General features: G+C 43.3%; 1 protein-coding gene across 2 annotated transcripts in view; it reads right to left on the bottom strand.

Annotated features, from left to right (window-relative positions):
* Nucleotides 1-18,632, bottom strand: part of RYK (receptor like tyrosine kinase) — a 254,573-nt gene that overhangs the window by 17,639 nt on the left and 218,302 nt on the right. For both annotated transcript variants that reach the window (XM_073625527.1, XM_073625526.1), the window contains exons 12-13: nucleotides 2,403-2,512; nucleotides 652-811 (exon numbers count right to left, since the gene is read on the bottom strand). In XM_073625527.1, the coding sequence (XP_073481628.1) occupies nucleotides 652-811; nucleotides 2,403-2,512 (270 nt within the window). The remainder of the gene's footprint in view (nucleotides 1-651; nucleotides 812-2,402; nucleotides 2,513-18,632) is intronic.

The following is an 18,632-nucleotide window of genomic DNA, read 5'->3' as shown; positions in this document are numbered from 1 at the left end:
ATATAGAAGGATCTAAGAGGCTACCGATCCATCATAGATCTATCAGGATACTGCTTTTTCTGCATTACAAGTTTTTATTCATATAATAAGCAGACATATGTTACATTATAATTGGCTGGTCTGGTGATGTAAAGGGGTTAAGGATGGAGGGGCTGGTTTAAAACAGAACTCCAGGTTTTAATAAAAATGTTAAAGAAAAACAGCATGTTACTTGGTAGCAATATTTTAGAGCTGGTTTCAAGTTTTGGAAAGATTTCTCCAGGTCAATGAACCTAGTCTAACAAAACCTGCCATTTCATTACCAGATTTTTAACCACACCCTCTGTGACTGAGCCTTCTACAGTCCATACAAAGATTTGGGTCTTGTTCACATCTCCTGGGTGTGCTGTGTTAATGCACTGCATTCATTTTAAATATGCTGCCAATGCACCCCAGTGTAGTTAAAGCCACACCAGACCCCTTCTTTCAGGGATGCAACGCATAGCAGTTAGTTACTGTACTACACTGTTGTGAGCCTGGACTTTATATCAGACCAATTTTCACATAAAAAAAAAGGAAAAAAAAAAAAAGGAGGGAGAGATTTAATTTAGTCTATATTAGCTAAACCAAATAAACATTAAATAACATTTACTGAAAAACGGCAAGACTCACCACATCACCAGCACTGGAGAACTCCTTGTTAACCAAACTCTCGAGAGACATCCATCGTACCGGACGGTTTTCATTGTCTCCAAGACAATGATAATCCATAGGGAAGAGATCACGGGATAGTGCGTTATCTGTAATCTTCACTTGAAGAGACTCATCAATCCTGGAAAAATTGGCAAAGCATATATTCCATAAAGAGTTTTAGGAAAACACAATTCTTGAACTAAAAGTGTAGATGGCAGAATATCTACATAAAGGGCGAGATGTGTCATGACCCTTTTCTTGGTCATTTGGGCCGGCCATATATGGTGCAAATCTCTTTCCTCCCATGGAAAGAAATTTGTACGCTTTGTGTTGACACAAGTGTTGACAGGATAATCCCTCGTGCCGAGCAAATGTGCAAAACAGTGATTATCGCTAGCGTCTATAGAAGCTGGTTGCGATAATCACCTGCAAATACAGCAGGCTGGTTGTACCCAAGTTGATCAATCAACGTGGTACATACACAGCCTGTCCACTAATGGTTCAAATCTCGGGCGGTTCCTGCTGAACCGGCCGAGAATCAAACCGTGTATGGCTGGGCCTTAGTATACTTGAGGATAATTTACTAAAGGATTTGAGAATGTTCATACAATAAATTGTATGGCTATTCACGTAAATTATCTAATCGGCAGATAAAAGACATGAACCAGGATTTTCTTTTCAAAAAATTGGATAATTTAAGTGAATCTTCACACATTATATTGAACATTCTGAAATCCTGTATTAAATCAGCCTTATTCAGTCGCCCCTATGTAATTTGAATGGTTGCTATGCAGGCCAGTATAGCACAACAGTGAACCAGCTATTTGAAACCCTGGAGTACCCAGCTAACATGAAAGGAATAGTATTATTTACCAAAAAGGTCTGGGATATGGTTTAGGTAAGCCTTTGTTACTGTTATATACATTGCAATGTCAGCTCTTTCCTACATTAGAATTTTGCTTTTGTTATGTTAGAAGTGGGTAGTAGTAATGTTTCCTTTTATGGCTAGCAGAACTAACTGCTAAAAATCTTTGCTTTAAAGGGAACCTGTGAGGATAGAAATATAGGAGCTTCCATTACAGATTTCCTGTAAAAGGTACAGGCTCTGGGCTCTCATCCTTGCCCTGGCTTAAAAATCTAATATTTTGAGACAAAGTATGCTGGGTGGGAGTTCAGACTTATTGACTGCATGCTTATTCCTATCCAGCAATATATTAGTCAGTAAAAGCCCGGACCAGGATCATGATCACAGCCCTACAGACTGCAACTTTAAGAGGAAACATGGGGCTGCCATTGGTGACCTACCTCTAGGAAACGGTAGCTGTCTTGCTGTCTGACTTATAGCATGTAGCAACCAAAGGCAGATTGAAGTCAGACATCCTGACCTCCATACCTGTGGTAGGTCAGTGCCTCAAAGTACTGACAACTATTATTTTAAGGAGAAAGGGCAAGCGATGTTAAACGCCATAGTCTTAATGTTTTTTTTTTTAAACAGCAGAGGTAGTCCATAGATATATATAAATATACACACACTCTCATACGTTTACTTTAAACAGTTACAGTCCATTGTCCCTTCCCTGGGTGCAACCTTGTAAGTATTAAGATCAACTATGCAGATTACTATTATTTTCCTCAAGAATTAGTGATACCCAATACTCCACACTCTTACTGCACATATATTGTATGTTAAGTGTACATGTTTAATGACATCAGCCCTGAGAATCACTTACACACAATTCCTAGCAGCAAGGTCTTTATGGATAACTTCTCGTCTGGCCAAATAACTCATCCCACAGGCAATCTGAATTGCCATATGCACAAGATCTTGCTGGGAAATTGCCTATAGGAAAGAGAGCGAGAAACATAAATTGAGGAATGTAGCCATGATGTAACCATGGAGCACTATTGCAAACTAAGCTATACATGCTATGACAAATTCCCATATATGTAAAATAAACCAATAGCTAAAAACACAGCTGAAATCCATAGTTGTAAACCCTCCCAGAAGGAAAGGTGAGTATAAACTTCCATCTATATGGGATGGGAAAGAGGAACACCTGTTTGGCATAATGCATGTAGGCAAAAAGGAACAACTATACTTCCTTTATTCTGTGCTTTTTTTTTTTTTTAAAGTAAATTCAATCATGTAGGTGCAAGACACGTCTAGTGTAGCTTAAATTGTGGATTTCTAATATGGGCCTATGCAGTCGCTAAAAAAAAAAGAAAAAGAAAAGAATTACTGGGGAAAGGGGGATAAAGGCATTTGGAGCGAAAGGAGGGACAGCTGGGAGCGTATACTGTAAGGGATGAGAATACCCAACATGTTGCTTTGCCCTGCGTACGCAGAGCTTAGGTTCACTTTAGGCTAAATTACATTGGTTTCCTTTGTTTCTGCCTGCAGTTCAGCTCTAAGAGGATTCTGCCAAAAAAACAAAACAAAACATACCTGCAGGAGTCTCTAACACCTTGCGATTATCACTGAATGCCATTTAAACAGACAGTGCCTTGGCATTTAAAGATAGTGATGAAGATTGTCTGCAACTTTCCTACCTCCTGTAAATACGTACTGGCCAGCAGGAATATGTGGAAAGGGCAGGAAGATCAGTCTCTACACACATTTTTTCTTTAAAAAAAAAAGTTTCTTTAAGCAAAAAAAAAAAAAAAGATTCCAGTCTTTCCACGATAAAAAACAACCATTCTACTGCAAAGTTTTCTAATGGGGTGTCCTACAGTTTCTGTAGGACACCCCATTATTATCGAAAAAAATGTTTAAAGGATAGGTTCGCCTATATATACGGTGTAACAAAATGTCACTGCACTCCAGTCTCCACAACCCCGTGGGTCCCCACTGTGACAGCGGAAGGGGGTTTCTCTCCCCGCACTCGTTATCACAATTTAAAAACGGCGTGGCATTACAGGGCACCACTCCCACAGCTATTCGGTGTGTCTGCAGAAGCCTGGATTTGCACCCAATATCTGCTGATCTTGGGTGCAAGGCTTTATAGGCTGCAGTGTAAAAAAAAGAAAAATAAACATGTTTTTACCTGCAAATTTATGTGTATTTTTTTACTTTGGCAAAAAAACAAAAAAAAAAAACAAAACAAAAAACGACCTTCACCAATACAAACTGGGTGTATAAATACTTTTGCACATTATAGAGCAGGCAAAGTAAACCTAAGGCAGACCATTTTCTTTTGATACCTGTGGAGAAAACCCAATATTTAATTTACCTGTAGCCGTGTGGGCACCATATAGGTATTAAAGTGATTGTAAAGCTTTACTTTTCTTTTTTATTAAAATCGTCAACATGTCATACTTACCTGCTCATTTGTCAGGCGGACGCGATTGAACCAACCATTGTTCTCTTAGGGGAGGCAAATGTAAACGATATATGTCTGTTTACACCCGCCTGCACGTGATCTGCCAAAAACAGACAAATGGGAATCCATTCTCCATCTGCCTAGCAGATCGGATAACCGCTCCATAGAGGACAGCAGGCTGTGTCTGCTCTGCATCAGCAGAGAGATCCCTGCTGAGCAGGCAATTAACCTTGATGGAGTCCACCCCTTATGAAAGGGGCCTTAGGAACTGAGCCTAATAACAGCATTTTTTTTTTTTTTTTTTTAACGGCTTACCTGTAAAATCCTTTTACATCACGGGACACAGAGCCAAAGTAATTACTGTATGGGTTATATGGCACCTTCAGGTGATGGACACTGGCACACTCTAGACAGGAAGTTCAATTTCCCATATAACGCCTCCCCTTACCGGGAGTACGTCAGTTTCGTAGCAAAGCAATACATGTGTAACCATAAAGAGGGGAGGGACCTCTGTGTCCCGTGATGTACTCCAAGAAAAGGACTTTACAGGTAAGCAGTTATAAAAATCCTATTTTCTTTATCGTACATCACGGGACACAGAGCCACAGTAATTACTGTATGGGATGTCCCAGAGCAATGCTATCTGATGGGACACCAAAAAAAGTAGGGTGCAATCAGCCCTGAGGACCTATACTGCTGCCTGCAGCACACTGCGCCCAAAGGTGATATCCTCATGCCTTCTTACATCCACCTGATACAATCTGGTGAATGTATGGACTGAAGACCAAGTTGCGGCCTTGCAGATTTGAGCCATGGAGGCTTGGTGATGCAATGCCCACGAAGTACTAATAGCCCTGGTGGAGTGTGCTTTGATTTTAAAAGGTGGAACTTTCCTCTTCAAACCATAAACTTGAATAATTACTTGCCGAATCCATTTGGCAATAGTGGATTTTGACGATGACTGTCCTTTCCTAGGACCTTCAGGCAACACAAACAAAACATGTTTTCCGAATCTGAGCAGTCGCCTTCAAAAGGATTTTGACTGCTCTCACTACATCCAAAGAATGTAGTGACTACTCTTCCGTAGAACAGGGTTCTGGAAAAAAAAGAAGGTAGAACAATAATCTGGTTTAGATGAAAACCTGAAACCACCTTTGGCAGAAAGCTAGGATGGGGTCACAATACTACTCTATCCTTATGAATGATTAAATATGGCTCTTTACAAGAAAGACTCGCCAACTCTGATACCCTTCTTGCAGAAGAAATGGCTACCAGAAAAACTAGCTTCCTTGTCAAAAGGACCAAGGGAATATGTTGTATCAGCTCAAAAGGCTGTTTCTGTAATGCTGACAGAACTAAATTCAAGTCTCAAGGGTTCAGGGGTGCTCTAACCGGTGGATTAAGCCACGTTACCCCCTGTATAAAGCTTCGGACCAAAGAATGCAAAGCAAGCAGACGTTGAAACAATACCGATAAGGCCGAGATCTGGCCCTTGATAGTACTCAAGGTCAGCTTCATCTCTAACCCCATCTGCAGAAAGGCAAGAATTCTACCTATGACATACTTTCTGGGATGCCAACCCCTGGATTCACACCAGGAAACATATGCCTTCCAGACTCTATAAAAAATGACTCTGGAAGCTGGTTTCCTTGCATTAAGCAAGGTAGATATCACTGAGCCTCAAAGCCCACGATTCTTCAGAATGTGGGTTTCAATAGCCAAACCGTTAAATTTAACATTTGTAAAGTAGGATGGAACACTGGTCCCTGCGATAGCAGGTCTGGACATGGTGGTAGGGTCCATGGGGCCCCTACCATTATCTCTACTATTTCTGCATACCAAGATCTTCTGGGCCACAAGAACTACCGACTTCCTTTCCCGCTTGATGCTACAAAGAAGTCGAGGTAGAAGCAGAATAGGAGGGAATACATAAATCAGTGAGAACTAATCCCACTGGGTCACCAACGCATCTGTTCCGCATGTGAGTGGATCCCTTGTTCTTGACACAAAGTTGTCGACTTTGTTGTAGAACCTGGACGCAAACATATACGTCCGGGATCCCCCATCTTTGGCATATAGCCAGGAAGATGTTGGGGTGAAGGGACCATTCCCCCGGGAACTACTGCTGGCGACTTAAGTAGTCCGCCTGCCAGTTCTCTACCCCTGGAATGAAGATTGCTGAAATGCACGGCACATGCATTTCTGCCCAGGTTAGGATATGGTTTACCTCTCCCTGGGCTGTCTGACTTCTGGTACCCCCTTGGTGATTGACATAAGCCACTGCTGTGGCATTGTCGGACTGAATCCTGACAGGAGAACTCCACAACCTGAATGTCCAGGCCTTTAGGGCTAGGTACGCTGCCCGAATCTCTAGAATGTTGATGGGCAAGGTCCTTTTGGTTCTGGACCATTTCCCTTGGACAGACGCCTCTTTCAGGACTGCCCCCCTAACCCCAAAAGGCTGGCATCTGTTGTTACCACCTTCCAGGTAACTGGTAAGAAGGATTTGCCCTTCTGCATTTTCTCGGATATCCTCCACCAACTGAGGCTCTGGCGCACTTTTGGCAACAAACGCATCGGAAAATCTAGTGCTTGGACCTCCTTGTTCCAGACAGACTGGATAATGTTTTGCAGCAGTCTCGAATGAAACTGAGCATAGGGAACTGCTTCGAATGAAGCCACCATCTTCCCCAAAACCTCATGCAAAGGCGAATAGAAGGACCCTTCTTTGCCCTGACCACCTGAACCAGCTCCTTTATGGCACTGATCTTTGCCTGGGGTAAAAACACCCTCTTCTGGGCTGTATCTATACCCAGACCCAAGTACTCTAATTTTCTTACTAGCCTTAAAGAAGATTTCTCTAGGTTGAGGACCCAACCTAGGTATTCCAGGTAGTTGACTGTGGTGATCATGCTTTGGTCCAAGCGGGCTACCGACCGGTCCATCAAGAGCAGGTCGTCCTTAATCTGGCCAGAGGAAGGGCCAGAAGTTTTGTAAACATCCGAGGTGCAGTAGCTAGACTGAAATGCAAGGCTACAAACGGAAAATTAAGTTATTCTACTTCGAAACGCAGATATTTCTGGTGAGCGAGGAAAATAAGTACATGCAGGTATGCATCCTTGATGTTGATTGATGCCTCCTTGTAGGCTGGAGACTATTGATCCAATTGATTCCATGCGAAAAGAGCGGATATTCAGGAACTGGTTTAGATCTTTGAGATCTAGAATGGGTCTGACATCTCCATTTGGTTTTGGCATCGTGAAAAGTTTTGAATAAAACCCCAACCCCTGCTCTTCCATGGGGACCACCATGATCACTTTTTGCAACAAGTCAGTCTAACGCTTGAAAGAGAGACTTTTTTCTCTGGATCTTTGGGGACATTTGACCTGAGGAAACGAGGAGACGGAATTCTTGGAACTCTAGTTTGTAAGCTAGAGCTATTGCGGAGACCACCCATCTGTCTTAAAATTCCTCCTGCCAGACCCTTGAGAACGGCAGAAGTCTTCCCCCCACTCGAACGAGCGGGGGCGAATCTTCATAAAGAGGTTTTAGCGTTCTGTCTTGTAGGTTTCCTCCCCCAAGACTTCTTTTGTCCCTGGGGTTGACCCTGGGGTTTACCTCTTGAACCTGATGGTGGAGGCTGTCGCGACTGCATAAAGGCTGATGCCCCTGGCACTGGAGAAAGAGCCCGTTTAAATGAGGGACGTTTACTCTTTTTCTTAACTGGCAAAAGTGTACTTTTCCCACTTGATATCTTTTGGATATATTTGTCCAAATCATCCCCAAACAGCTTTTCACTGTGGAAAGGAAAACCAGCCAGGAGCTTTTTGCATGGCGCTTCTGCTGACCAACTTTTCAACCATAAGATTCTATGCATATGTACCAACCCAAGCGTAAGGCTTGAAGAATAGAATCTCTGATTGCGTCAATTGCAAAACACAAAGCCGCTGGCAGCTCGCTTAAATCCTGGGCCTGTTCAGGGAAAAGCTTGAGCACCCGTTTCAAATGGTCTCTCAAGGATTGATATACCCCAATTGCCGCCACTGCAGGTTGAGCCACTGAACCTGCCAAGGAGAAAGTGTTTAACAGGAATTCCAATTTTTTATCAGTTGGATCCCTAAGCATTTGCGCATTGTCAACCGGACAAGTCAAACTTTTATTCACAGAGGATATTACAATTGCTGGTATACTCCACTTGTTAGTAAATTTTTTCTCCATAGGATAAAGTTTTGAAAACTTTTTAGGGGGAAAAAATGCTTATCTGGGTGATCCCACTCAGAATACATAAGCTTTTCCAGCAATGAATGGACAGGAAAGGCACGCAAAGCTTGAGGAGGCTTTAGTGAACCCAAACAAGAAGTGGGCTCCTCAACCGACTCAGTTAAGGGTAGCTTAAATGTGGAGCGGACCATTTCAGTAAAAGAATGCACCAGCAATTTTTCAGCTTGTGAAGTTGAAGAAGGTCTTTCCCCACTTGACCCCTCAGAAGAGGAGTCATCAGCCTCTTCATGGTCCCCTGAGGGGGATTCATCTTCCCTCACCCACTGTTCCTCGGCTTGAGGATCCTGGGTGGTAGAAGGGGACCTAAGATGCGATTAAAGCCGCTAACCTTTCCTCCAATCCAATCATAGCTGAGGAGAAAACCTTCTCAGTTATATAGACAAGGGCTGAAATGAAAAAGCACCCACTGCTGAGCAATAGTCCAGCAACTGCCGCTGCTATTAATGCTCAACCTGATGCAAAGTAAACGTGCCCTGGGAATGCCGGTGTCAGCAACACTTACATACCTCCCCCGTCTGCTCTGTGTTCCTCCAGCTTTATGCACCTGAAAAAAGTGCACTTCATAGCTTTACACAGCCCACGTTGTGGACGTTGGGTCACGCTGACACCTCCCTTCTGCCGCGCCTCCTCTCTTTTTCAAAAAAGCCTGTTTTTCCTCGCGAGCGGTCTGTAATCTGGCCAGATCGCACGTGGAGGGGGAGCTGGGGTGGAGGAGAGCTGCTAGATGGTGAACCGCCATAATGGCAGCGGCGCGGCATACCGCCGACCGGCCCATGCTCCCTCTGCCTCCTAGAGAGAAGCTGTCCAGGTGGGGGACATTCAAGAGAAAAAAACCCCCTTCCCACGTCTTACCTGGGGCTTGGGCTGGAGAAAGCATGCAGCTTGAATGACACAGAGTGAGACTGACAAGCATGGAACAGGTACGTGCTCTTGACAGCCCCTTGGTGGCGACTTTAGGCATGACAACATTTACTTTAAAGGAGAAAACCCACAAGAATTAGAAAAATTCCTTAGGAATCTCCCTTACCTTATCCAGCTGCAGGGTTCTGTGGTAAACCAGACAGACCCAATCTTCACCACTCACGGAGGGCTCCGCTAAAAACCTTCAGGGACCAGGGCCCCTTTTTATCGGGGGATATACCCCCTGGGCCTGTAAAGCAGGAATATGGCTGAAAAGACCAAAGAACTGGATCCCGGAGTCCAGCTCTCTAAAAGGAGAAGCGTTACAGGCAAAACCTTGTTTCTTCCGCTACGAGGCCCAGGTACCATTCAATTTGGCCTGAAAAGACACTTTGAATGGATCCGGTTGCATGGCTTGCCCCAGCAGGATTTCTCCAGGGAGCTCAGCACAGCTTTACTCGTGACCAACAACTAAGACACTGGCGAAAAAACTGAGGTACTCCAGGTAAGGGGAGGGGTTATATGGGGAATTGAACTTCCTGTCTAGGGTGTGCCAGTGTCCATCACCTGAAGGTGCCATATAACCCATACAGTGATTACTGTGGCTCTGTGTCCCCTGATGTACGATAAAGAAATCAGGTTATGAACACATGCAATTTTCTTTGACTCTAGTATAGCAAAACCTTCAGTTGGAAGGATGCAATTAGCACATAAGCTTCTGCAGCTGAAGGCAAGTCTAATGAGTGCGTCAGGATGTCAAGTGTCTAGTTGCATAACTAGAGTACACAGGGTCCCACAAAAGGACTTTTTTTTTTTTTTTACTTTTGGAGGACTTAAAGCGGAGGTCCGCCCACCGCTGCAAAAGTTAAAAGCCAGCAGCAACACATACTGCAGCTGCTGGCTTTTAATAATAGGACACTTACCTGTCCTGGAGTCCAGCGATGTCGGCATCGCAGCTGATGTTTCCATCAGTTGTCAGGTGCTGCCGCCACCATTGTGGGTAAGGGAACCCGGCAGTGTTGCCTTACGGTTTCATGCCGGGAACTCTACTGCGCATGCGCGAGGCTCCACTCTGGCCCGGTGGCAGGGGAAGGAGGAGCCTAGCCGTGACGTCAACCGCCATGGTTGTGGCTCCTGAAAGCGGAAACAAGATACCCGACAGGTTTTCTCCCCCCCCCCCCCGAAAGGTGCCAAATGTGGCACCGGAGTGGGGTAGGAGACAAATGAGTGGAAGTTCTACTTTTGGGTGGAACTCCGCTTTAAAGTGTTTGTTAACCCCCCAAAAAAAGTGTCATTTGGTCCCCTGTAAAACCTGGCTGATCCTGCCTGGTTATACCCTCCCCTTAGTAAACTGACCGCAGTGTATCATGGCTGCTGAGCCCTGACATCGTGGTCAGTTTAAGTGCCTCCGTCATCCGCAGCCCTGTTATGTCTCCTCTGTGCTCTCCCTTCTCCCCTCCCTGCCTGTTGGTTCATGACTGTGCCCACCCCTGCAACTCCTACTGCTCAAATAACTTTTACCTCTTCATACCATCCCATCTGTGTTCTGATCCTGTGTGCCTGTGAGTGATTATATACCTTCTCAGTGATCACATGATCGGCTGGCTCTCTTTCGCCTCTCCAAGACGACGTCAGCGAGGGAGTCTTGGCTGCATCTGTCAGACGGGGAGAGGAGAAAGCCAGCCAATCATGTGATTGCTAAGAGCTGTGAAAATCAGTGAGCCTATCACACAAGCAAGAAATTACATTTCTGGGGTGCGTTCTGTACTCTGTGTTCAGAACATCTCCAGGTAGCCATATTGCTTTTTACAGAAAATTACAGAGCTGCAGATTGAAAAGAGAAGGTAATTTTTAAGAACATTCAATTACATATGACTTGAATAGCAATTGTATACACTTTATTATTTTTTATTATTTGCTATTTTTTCCCCCAATAAAGTGGAGTTAAACTTTAAGCACTTGTTGGAAGGGCTTTGCCTTATAATCTTAAAAACAATGGCAGGTATCATCCAGCTGGTAACAATTTCAATAAATTCAACAGCCATTGATAATGGCAAGCAATTGCTCTTGCTGACAGCTGCAATGATTTTTCTTGGGGAGCATAGTGTGACGAGATAAAGCACATTCCATCGGAGCATACAAAATGACTGACTTGTACAGGCAGGCTCAAAGATTTTACTGGATAAAAGGAAAAACTTTGACAAAGAACACCATATATAAAACCATAGAGGTAAAAAGTTCTAACTTTAAATGAGAAGAAATATTTGAGAGGTGTAGCCCTGTGCTGAATACAGATAAGGAAGGTAAACGCAAAATAAGCCAGATGCATATGCCAGGTATTTATATACACAACTGCTTAACACATCAACTTTGTTTTGCTATGAGTAGTTGTATAAGCCAGATGTGTCAGCTCTCTGCACCTTTATTTTTATGCACAAGAACAGTAAAATTGAAGGCTTTGCCCTAGAAGTGGCAGGGCCTGTGTTGATGAGCTTTGTGCTTGGGTCAATGGCATAAGTTAGGCATCAGGCTGCCAGGTTGATTTGGCATTCACTGACAGGTGTATTTGACCTGCATTTAATGTACTTTAAAGTGACACCAAACACTGGTTTACAATCTTTGCTGCTAGGATATGACTTCTAGAGGCTGTCTACACTCATTCTCCATGGTTCCACTGTAAAAAGGAACGTAGCCAGCCTCCCTTGCTTGCTCCCAAGATGGTTTTAGAATTATGGGATTTGCAGTGTGCACAGAGCAGTGCACATGACCACAACTAAGGGGCACTGCTCGATCCAGACAAACAGAAAAAAATGTGGGGTGCGGGGGGTGGGGTTCAAGACCTCATGGAGGATGTTACAAGGAGGCAGAAAAACACAGCAAGAAATGACTTCATGATTACAGGGCCATTAGGTAGTGATGTGTATGGGTATTTTTGAAGAGAATAAGGATAACTTAGTGTCACTTAAGCCTGGGTTCACACTGATGTGGGTTTGAAATCGCACGAGTTCAGCTGACCTTGCACGATTTCAAACCGGCAATGCAGTCCGACTTCGGGGGCGATTTGACAGACATCTGTGCGGGTTTATGCAGATGTCTATTCAAATTGCCCCTGAAGTTGCCAAAAGTAGTACAGGAACTACTTTTGGGAATACGTGCGGCGCTGTAAAGTTGGCGTCACATCGATTCGGACAGCGCCGTTGCCGGCAACAGCTGCCGATTTGGCGTTCGATTTTACATGTCAAGTTGCATGCCAAATCGGCCCAATGTGAACGTGGGCTTAAGCAGATTTTATATGGCCATAAACTTGAATGGGAATTCAAAACCCACTTAACCACTCGTCTACCAAAGCATTTTATAAATCAGCGGCTGGTAGGTTCAGCCGGAAATGGGCTTTCTGATGGAAGGGATTCCCTGTTACTTAGTGGCAAGGATCCGCCACAAACACACTGACTCCACATTGCACACTAAAGCCCCAAAGCAAAGCCCTGCCCCTTCAGGAACCTCCCTAACAACTAGGTTGTTAAAAGCAACATAGCATTTCCAAATAGTTGACTTCCATATTCCTGAATTGCATTTACCCTGGTCATACACCTCATCAAGCTATGTTGGTGTGCTTATATATGGGCCTGCGTTCCACTTTGATGTTCCAAATGTGCTCTCATGTGACTTCACTGGATTGCGCATTCTTCCAATCTTTTCACATAAGTTGCAGAATTCTAATGTAAAAGTCTCAGGAGGTACAAGTGCTCTCTTAAGAGTGATTATTTTTGCAGCATTAGGTTGGCGACTGAAAGTGACAGGGAAAGGTCTTAAAATAGATTTTTAGTGTTATGGAAAGGTTTGCATGTATGAGCCCTACTGTACGGGTTTACCTAAATGCATAGCAGGTGCAATAGTACAGCCTGGCCATTGCAATATTTTCTTCTTTTGGCTCTTTGTTTCTGATAAATCATCAGTGTCTGATGTCAGGTGTATGGACCAAAGGCAAACTGGCTTGTAATTGGCAAATCTGCAATGTACACCTGTAGTTGCACATGCCTGCCATCTTGTCAATGTGGACAGAGTGGTTAAAGCACATAGCTTGCAATGGCTATACACTGCCCAAGATGCCACAACAGGATTGAGGGTTTTACAAATTGCATAACAGATAACCCTAAACCTTATAGGTGATTCTGCCAGTTTAACACTTCTTATCCTAGGGTGACAACACTTGCTCATCCCACTGTGTCAGAACAAAAGAAACAGGACAGGACTACAGAAGTTTCCCCGCTCCCCTTTCTTCATAACCGATAAGGTGAGATCAGCTGAAAAGATTTCTGGGTAAATAGGAATATTTGGTACCTTAATATAATCAAACAATTAATTGTATATATTAAATCAGACCTAAAAGGACAAAAATAAGCAAACTGCATTGTTAGGGTTTATATACACAAATAATGCAGAGTCATGGTACTACTTAATCTACCCTGTCTCTCCACATTTGATAAACAGTAGATAAGCAACTGTGTAAAATTGTGAAAGTCACACACAAAATACTTTAAAGTAGTTGTAAAGGCATTTTTTTAGCTATTAAAATGTTATACTTACCTGCTCTGTACAATGGTACTTGCATCCTCTTCTGAAGTCCCTTGCAGGCACTGTCCACCCCACCCTCCTGTGGGTACCCCTTTAGCAAGCACTGTGCTGAAGGGCAAAGTTCTGGTGCTCTACTGAGCCATGCTATGTTCATCCATAAAGACACAGCACAGTTCATCCAAGTCCCCCAAAGGATTTGACTGACAACAGAAGGAACCAGCTCCTGATGTTCTCAGAGTCTCTGACTAGCGAGACCAGCAAGAGGGGTGACTGGAGGGGTGAGGGATTGAGCAAGTAGTGGAAAATGTTTTACATTATTGCAAAATATTGCATTAAAGGATAAAAACTTTTGACTTTGGAACCACTTTAAAGGTAAACTAAAAACCTAATTATGAGATTGAACAGAGTCTCACAAATGGTGAAATGTAGCCATACCTCAAGACAGACTAAAGCCTAGTACACACGGACCGAATGTCGGGTGGCATCAGCAAGGTCAATAGAAACTGGCCGACATTCAGCCCATGTGTACTGGAGTTGGTCTGACAGAAGCCAACGGCTGAGAATGCTGACTGGAGTGTTCTGGCGGAGGGGCCATGCCCCTGTAAGAACACAACAGAACAGCAGGGGAAATCGCTGTACTTAAGTCGGATAGTTAGTACAAAGGCTCCTCCTGAGCAGTCTGTTTTTTTTCGTTAAGCCCCTGCTGGGCTCAGGGGGAGGTCCTGTATCAACGATCCAATGTTAGTACAGAGATCTCCCCAGCTGAGCCATTGTGCTCTGACAGGAAGAAACATTCTGGTCTTCAGCTCACCTCCCCAAGCTATTCTTTCCCCTTCACCTTCTTCATTTTCCTGTATATCTTTTTGTATTGAAAGGGAAACCTTTATTATAGGAAGTGCCCCTCATCCACCAGGTCGATTCCTTGGCCCCTCTTCCTACCTGTGATGCTTTGATTTGCTATAACGCACAAGGTACTATCGCTGGTTAAGTAACAGTAATGGCTTGAGATCTTTGCATTCTTAACCACCTCAATACCGGGCCTATTCTGGCACTTCTCTCCTACATGTGAAAATCATAATTTTTTTGCTAGAAAATTACTCAGAACCCCCAAACATTATATATGTTTTTTAGCAGACACCCTAGGGAATAAAATGGCGCTCATTGCAACTTTTTGTCTCACACGGTATTTGCGCAATAATTTTTCAAACGCCTTTTTTTTGGAAAAAAAACGGTTTCATGAATTAAAAAATAAAAAAACAGTAAAGTTATCCCAATTTTTTTGCATAATGTGAAAGATGATGTTACGCCGAGTAAATTGATACCTAACATGTCATGCTTTAAAATTGCAAACAATCATGGAATGGCGCCAAACTTCATAACTTAAAAATCTCCATAGGTGACGCTTTAACATTTTTTACAGGTTACCAGTTTAGCCTTACAGAGGAGATCTAGTGCTAGAATTCTTGCACATGCTCTAACGCACGCGGCGATACCTCACATGCGTGGTTTGAGCGGCGTTTACATATGTGGGCGGGACTTAAGTGTGCGTTCGCTTCTGAGCGCGAGCTACCGAGGACAGGGGCGTTTTAAATTTTTTTTTTTTTTTTAACTTTTTTTTTTATTTTTACACTTTTTTTACTTTTTTTTAATCACTTTTATTCCTATTACAAGGAATGTAAACATCCCTTGTAATGGGAATCTATGTGACAGGTCCTCTTTATGGAGAGATGCGGGGTCAATAAGACCCCACATCTCTCCTCCAGGCTTGAAAGCATGAGATCGGGAAATTTTTTTTTTACCAATCTCATGCTGACAGCCGCGATCGCAGCTTCGTTTATTTCCGGGTACCGGGCTGACGTCATAACATCGCGCCCGGGACTCCGACGGTCATAGAGATGACTGGTGACCATCTGGTCACCAGTCATCTCTATCGCCCTCATCCGGCCCCCTCTTTCTCCGGGTCCCTGATGGCACGGGAGAGCCCTGAGAAGCACCGGATGGCGGTGGTAGGGGGGGGGACGTCCCCTCCCATCGCCTATGAGAACAATCAATCGGCGGAACTGCCGCTATGACCGTTCTTATCGTGCACAGAATTAGACTCCATTTCCATCAAGTTAGAAAAAGTTTAACCTGCATTGAATATGTACTGTGTATATGACTGTTTACTAAAACTTTATTGTGTAAACATTCGCATTTCGTATTGTTTTTACAAATCTTTTTCTAGATTCCTCATGACACCATCTTCTTGTCTATGTTTGCTTTCTAAAAAAACTCAACTATATTACACCCAAAAACTTAAAGCATGTGCTTGCTGAAAATGCACCATAATTTTCCCATTAAAGTGCTGAGGTAAAAATGACATATTTGGTGTGCTGAAAGCAGCAAACAAAGCAAAAAGACACACACAAAAAAAAACAACCTCATTTATGACATATGCTTCAGTTCTTTTTAAGAAGTGGAAACATTAGCGATGAGAGACTACAATAATTGTACTAGTGATCTAATGCCTATGAACAGCTTCAGGACGGTTGCCAGTAAATGAACATTAGCAAAGGTTGCCAGACAGCCATGTAACCTATAAGGAAGGGAAACATTATGGAGTACTACATGAAAGAGACATGCACTTCTCTAAAATATGTAACAGTAGACTTAGCTGCTTCATCTAGTCCAGTTCATCACAGTGTAGGAATAGCTAAGATTAATGGATACTCGGTAAAATTAAAAAAATAAAATGACCACCCTTCAAACATTCACATACATGGACAAGGACTAATGCAGAGCTATTTAAACCATCCCCCTAATAACGTATTAATAGACAACACTTTGCAATATGCTAGTTTGGCTAGTCCAAGTTAAGTGATCCTCCAGCAGTATTGTAACAGAATAATGAATAAAAATAAATGATGCAAAAGGTATCATTGTATGTAACTGGATACAACAAACAGGTATGATTTTTACATGTATTAACATATGCAGTATATGGATTTTAAATGTGCCAAGCACATGAAAAGTAGCAATTGTAACAGTTAAAGCATTTAAGCCAAAAAGATAATTACACCGTAAAAACTAAGCTTTTGTTTTTCCTGATCACACTATTTCCATGCCATTTCCTACTTCAGCTTCCTGTGTTACCTGGCTGCCCACTGGACTAAAACCATGGTGATACTACAATGTTCTTTGCCCATGTTCTCCCCCTCCTTACATCAACCCCCTTCCCCAGTGCAAAAAAAATGTTAGACTGACAGATTCCAGATGCTTTTTATTAGCAACAATTTAGTGTTTGGTGTTCATGTACAGTGGGGACAAAGTATTCAGACCCCCTCAATTTTTTCACTCTTTGTTATATTCCAGCCATTTGCTAAAATCATCACAGAAAAACACAGAATTGTTGACATTTTTGCAGATTTATTAAAAAAGAAAAACTGAAATATCACATGGTCCTAAGTATTCAGACCCTTTGCTGTGACACTCATATTTTACTCAGGTGCTGTCCATTTCTTCTGATCATCCTTGAGATGCTTCTACACCTTCGAGTCCAGCTGTGTTTGATTATACTGATTGGACTTGATTAGGAAAGCCACACACCTGTCTATATAAGACCTTATAGCTCACAGTGCATGTCAGAGCAAATGAGAATCATGAGGTCAAAGGAACTGCCTGAAGAGCTCAGAGACAGAATTGTGGCAAGGCACAGATCTGGCCAAGGTTACAAAAAAATTTCTGCTGCACTTAAGGTGCCTAAGACCACAGTGGCCTCCATAATCCTTAAATGGAAGAAGTTTGGGACGACCAGAACCCTTCCTAGAGCTGGCCGTCCAGCCAAACTGAGCTATAGGGGGAGAAGAGCCTTGGTGAGAGAGGTAAAGAAGAACTGAAAGATCACTGTGGCTGAGCTCCAGAGATGCAGTCGGGAGATGGGAGAAAGTCAACCATCACTGCAGCCCTCCACCAGTCGGGGCTTTATGACAGAGTGGCCCGACGGGAGCCTCTCCTCAGTGCAAGACACATGAAAGCCCGCATGGAGTTTGCTAAAAAAAAAAAACACCTGACGGACTCCAAGATGTTGAGAAATAAGATTCTCTGGTCTGATGAGACCAAGATAGAACTTTTGGCCTTAATTCTAAGCGGTATGTGTGGAGAAAACCAGGCACTGCTCATCACCAGTCCAATACAGTCCCAACAGTGAAGCATGGTGGTGGCAGCAACCTTCTCCAGAGTGCTCAGGACCTCAGGCTGGGCCGAAGGCTTACCTTCCAACAAGACAATGACCCTAAGCACACAGCTAAAATAACGAAGGAGTGGCTTCACAACAACTCTGACTGTTCTTGAATGGCCCAGCCAGAGCCCTGACTTAAACCCAATTGAGCATCTCTGGAGAGACCTAAAAATGGCTGTCCACCAATGTTTACCATACAACCTGACAGAACTGGAGAGGATCTGCAAGGAGGAATGGCAGAGGATCCCCAAATCCAGGTGTGAAAAACTTGTTCCATCTCTCCCAAAAAGACTCATGGCTGTATTAGATCAAAAGGGTGCTTCTACTAAATACTGAGCAAAGGGTCTGAATACTTAGGACCATGTGATATTTCCTTTTTTCTTTTTTAATAAATCTGCAAAAACGTCAACAATTCTGTGTTTTTCTGTCAATATTGGGTGCTGTGTGTACATTCATGAGGGAAAAAAATGAGCTTAAACGAGTGCTTTCACACTGGGATTGCAGCTGAGGCTTTTTTCAGGCGCTATTTTTAGCGCTAAAGCGCCCGAAAAACGCCTCCAGTGTGAAAGGGATCTTAAGCATGTAGTACGAGTGTGTACCGGCACTTACTTAGTAACTCAAAGTAAGCATTGTGAAGACAGAGTCAATGTTAATAAGAATGCTGCTTA

This window comes from Aquarana catesbeiana, linkage group LG04 (assembly GCF_042186555.1).
Source record: "Aquarana catesbeiana isolate 2022-GZ linkage group LG04, ASM4218655v1, whole genome shotgun sequence".
Lineage (NCBI taxonomy): Eukaryota > Metazoa > Chordata > Amphibia > Anura > Ranidae > Aquarana > Aquarana catesbeiana.
Note: the sequence above shows the minus strand (reverse complement) of the source record. Positions and strands in the feature narration are given on the sequence as shown.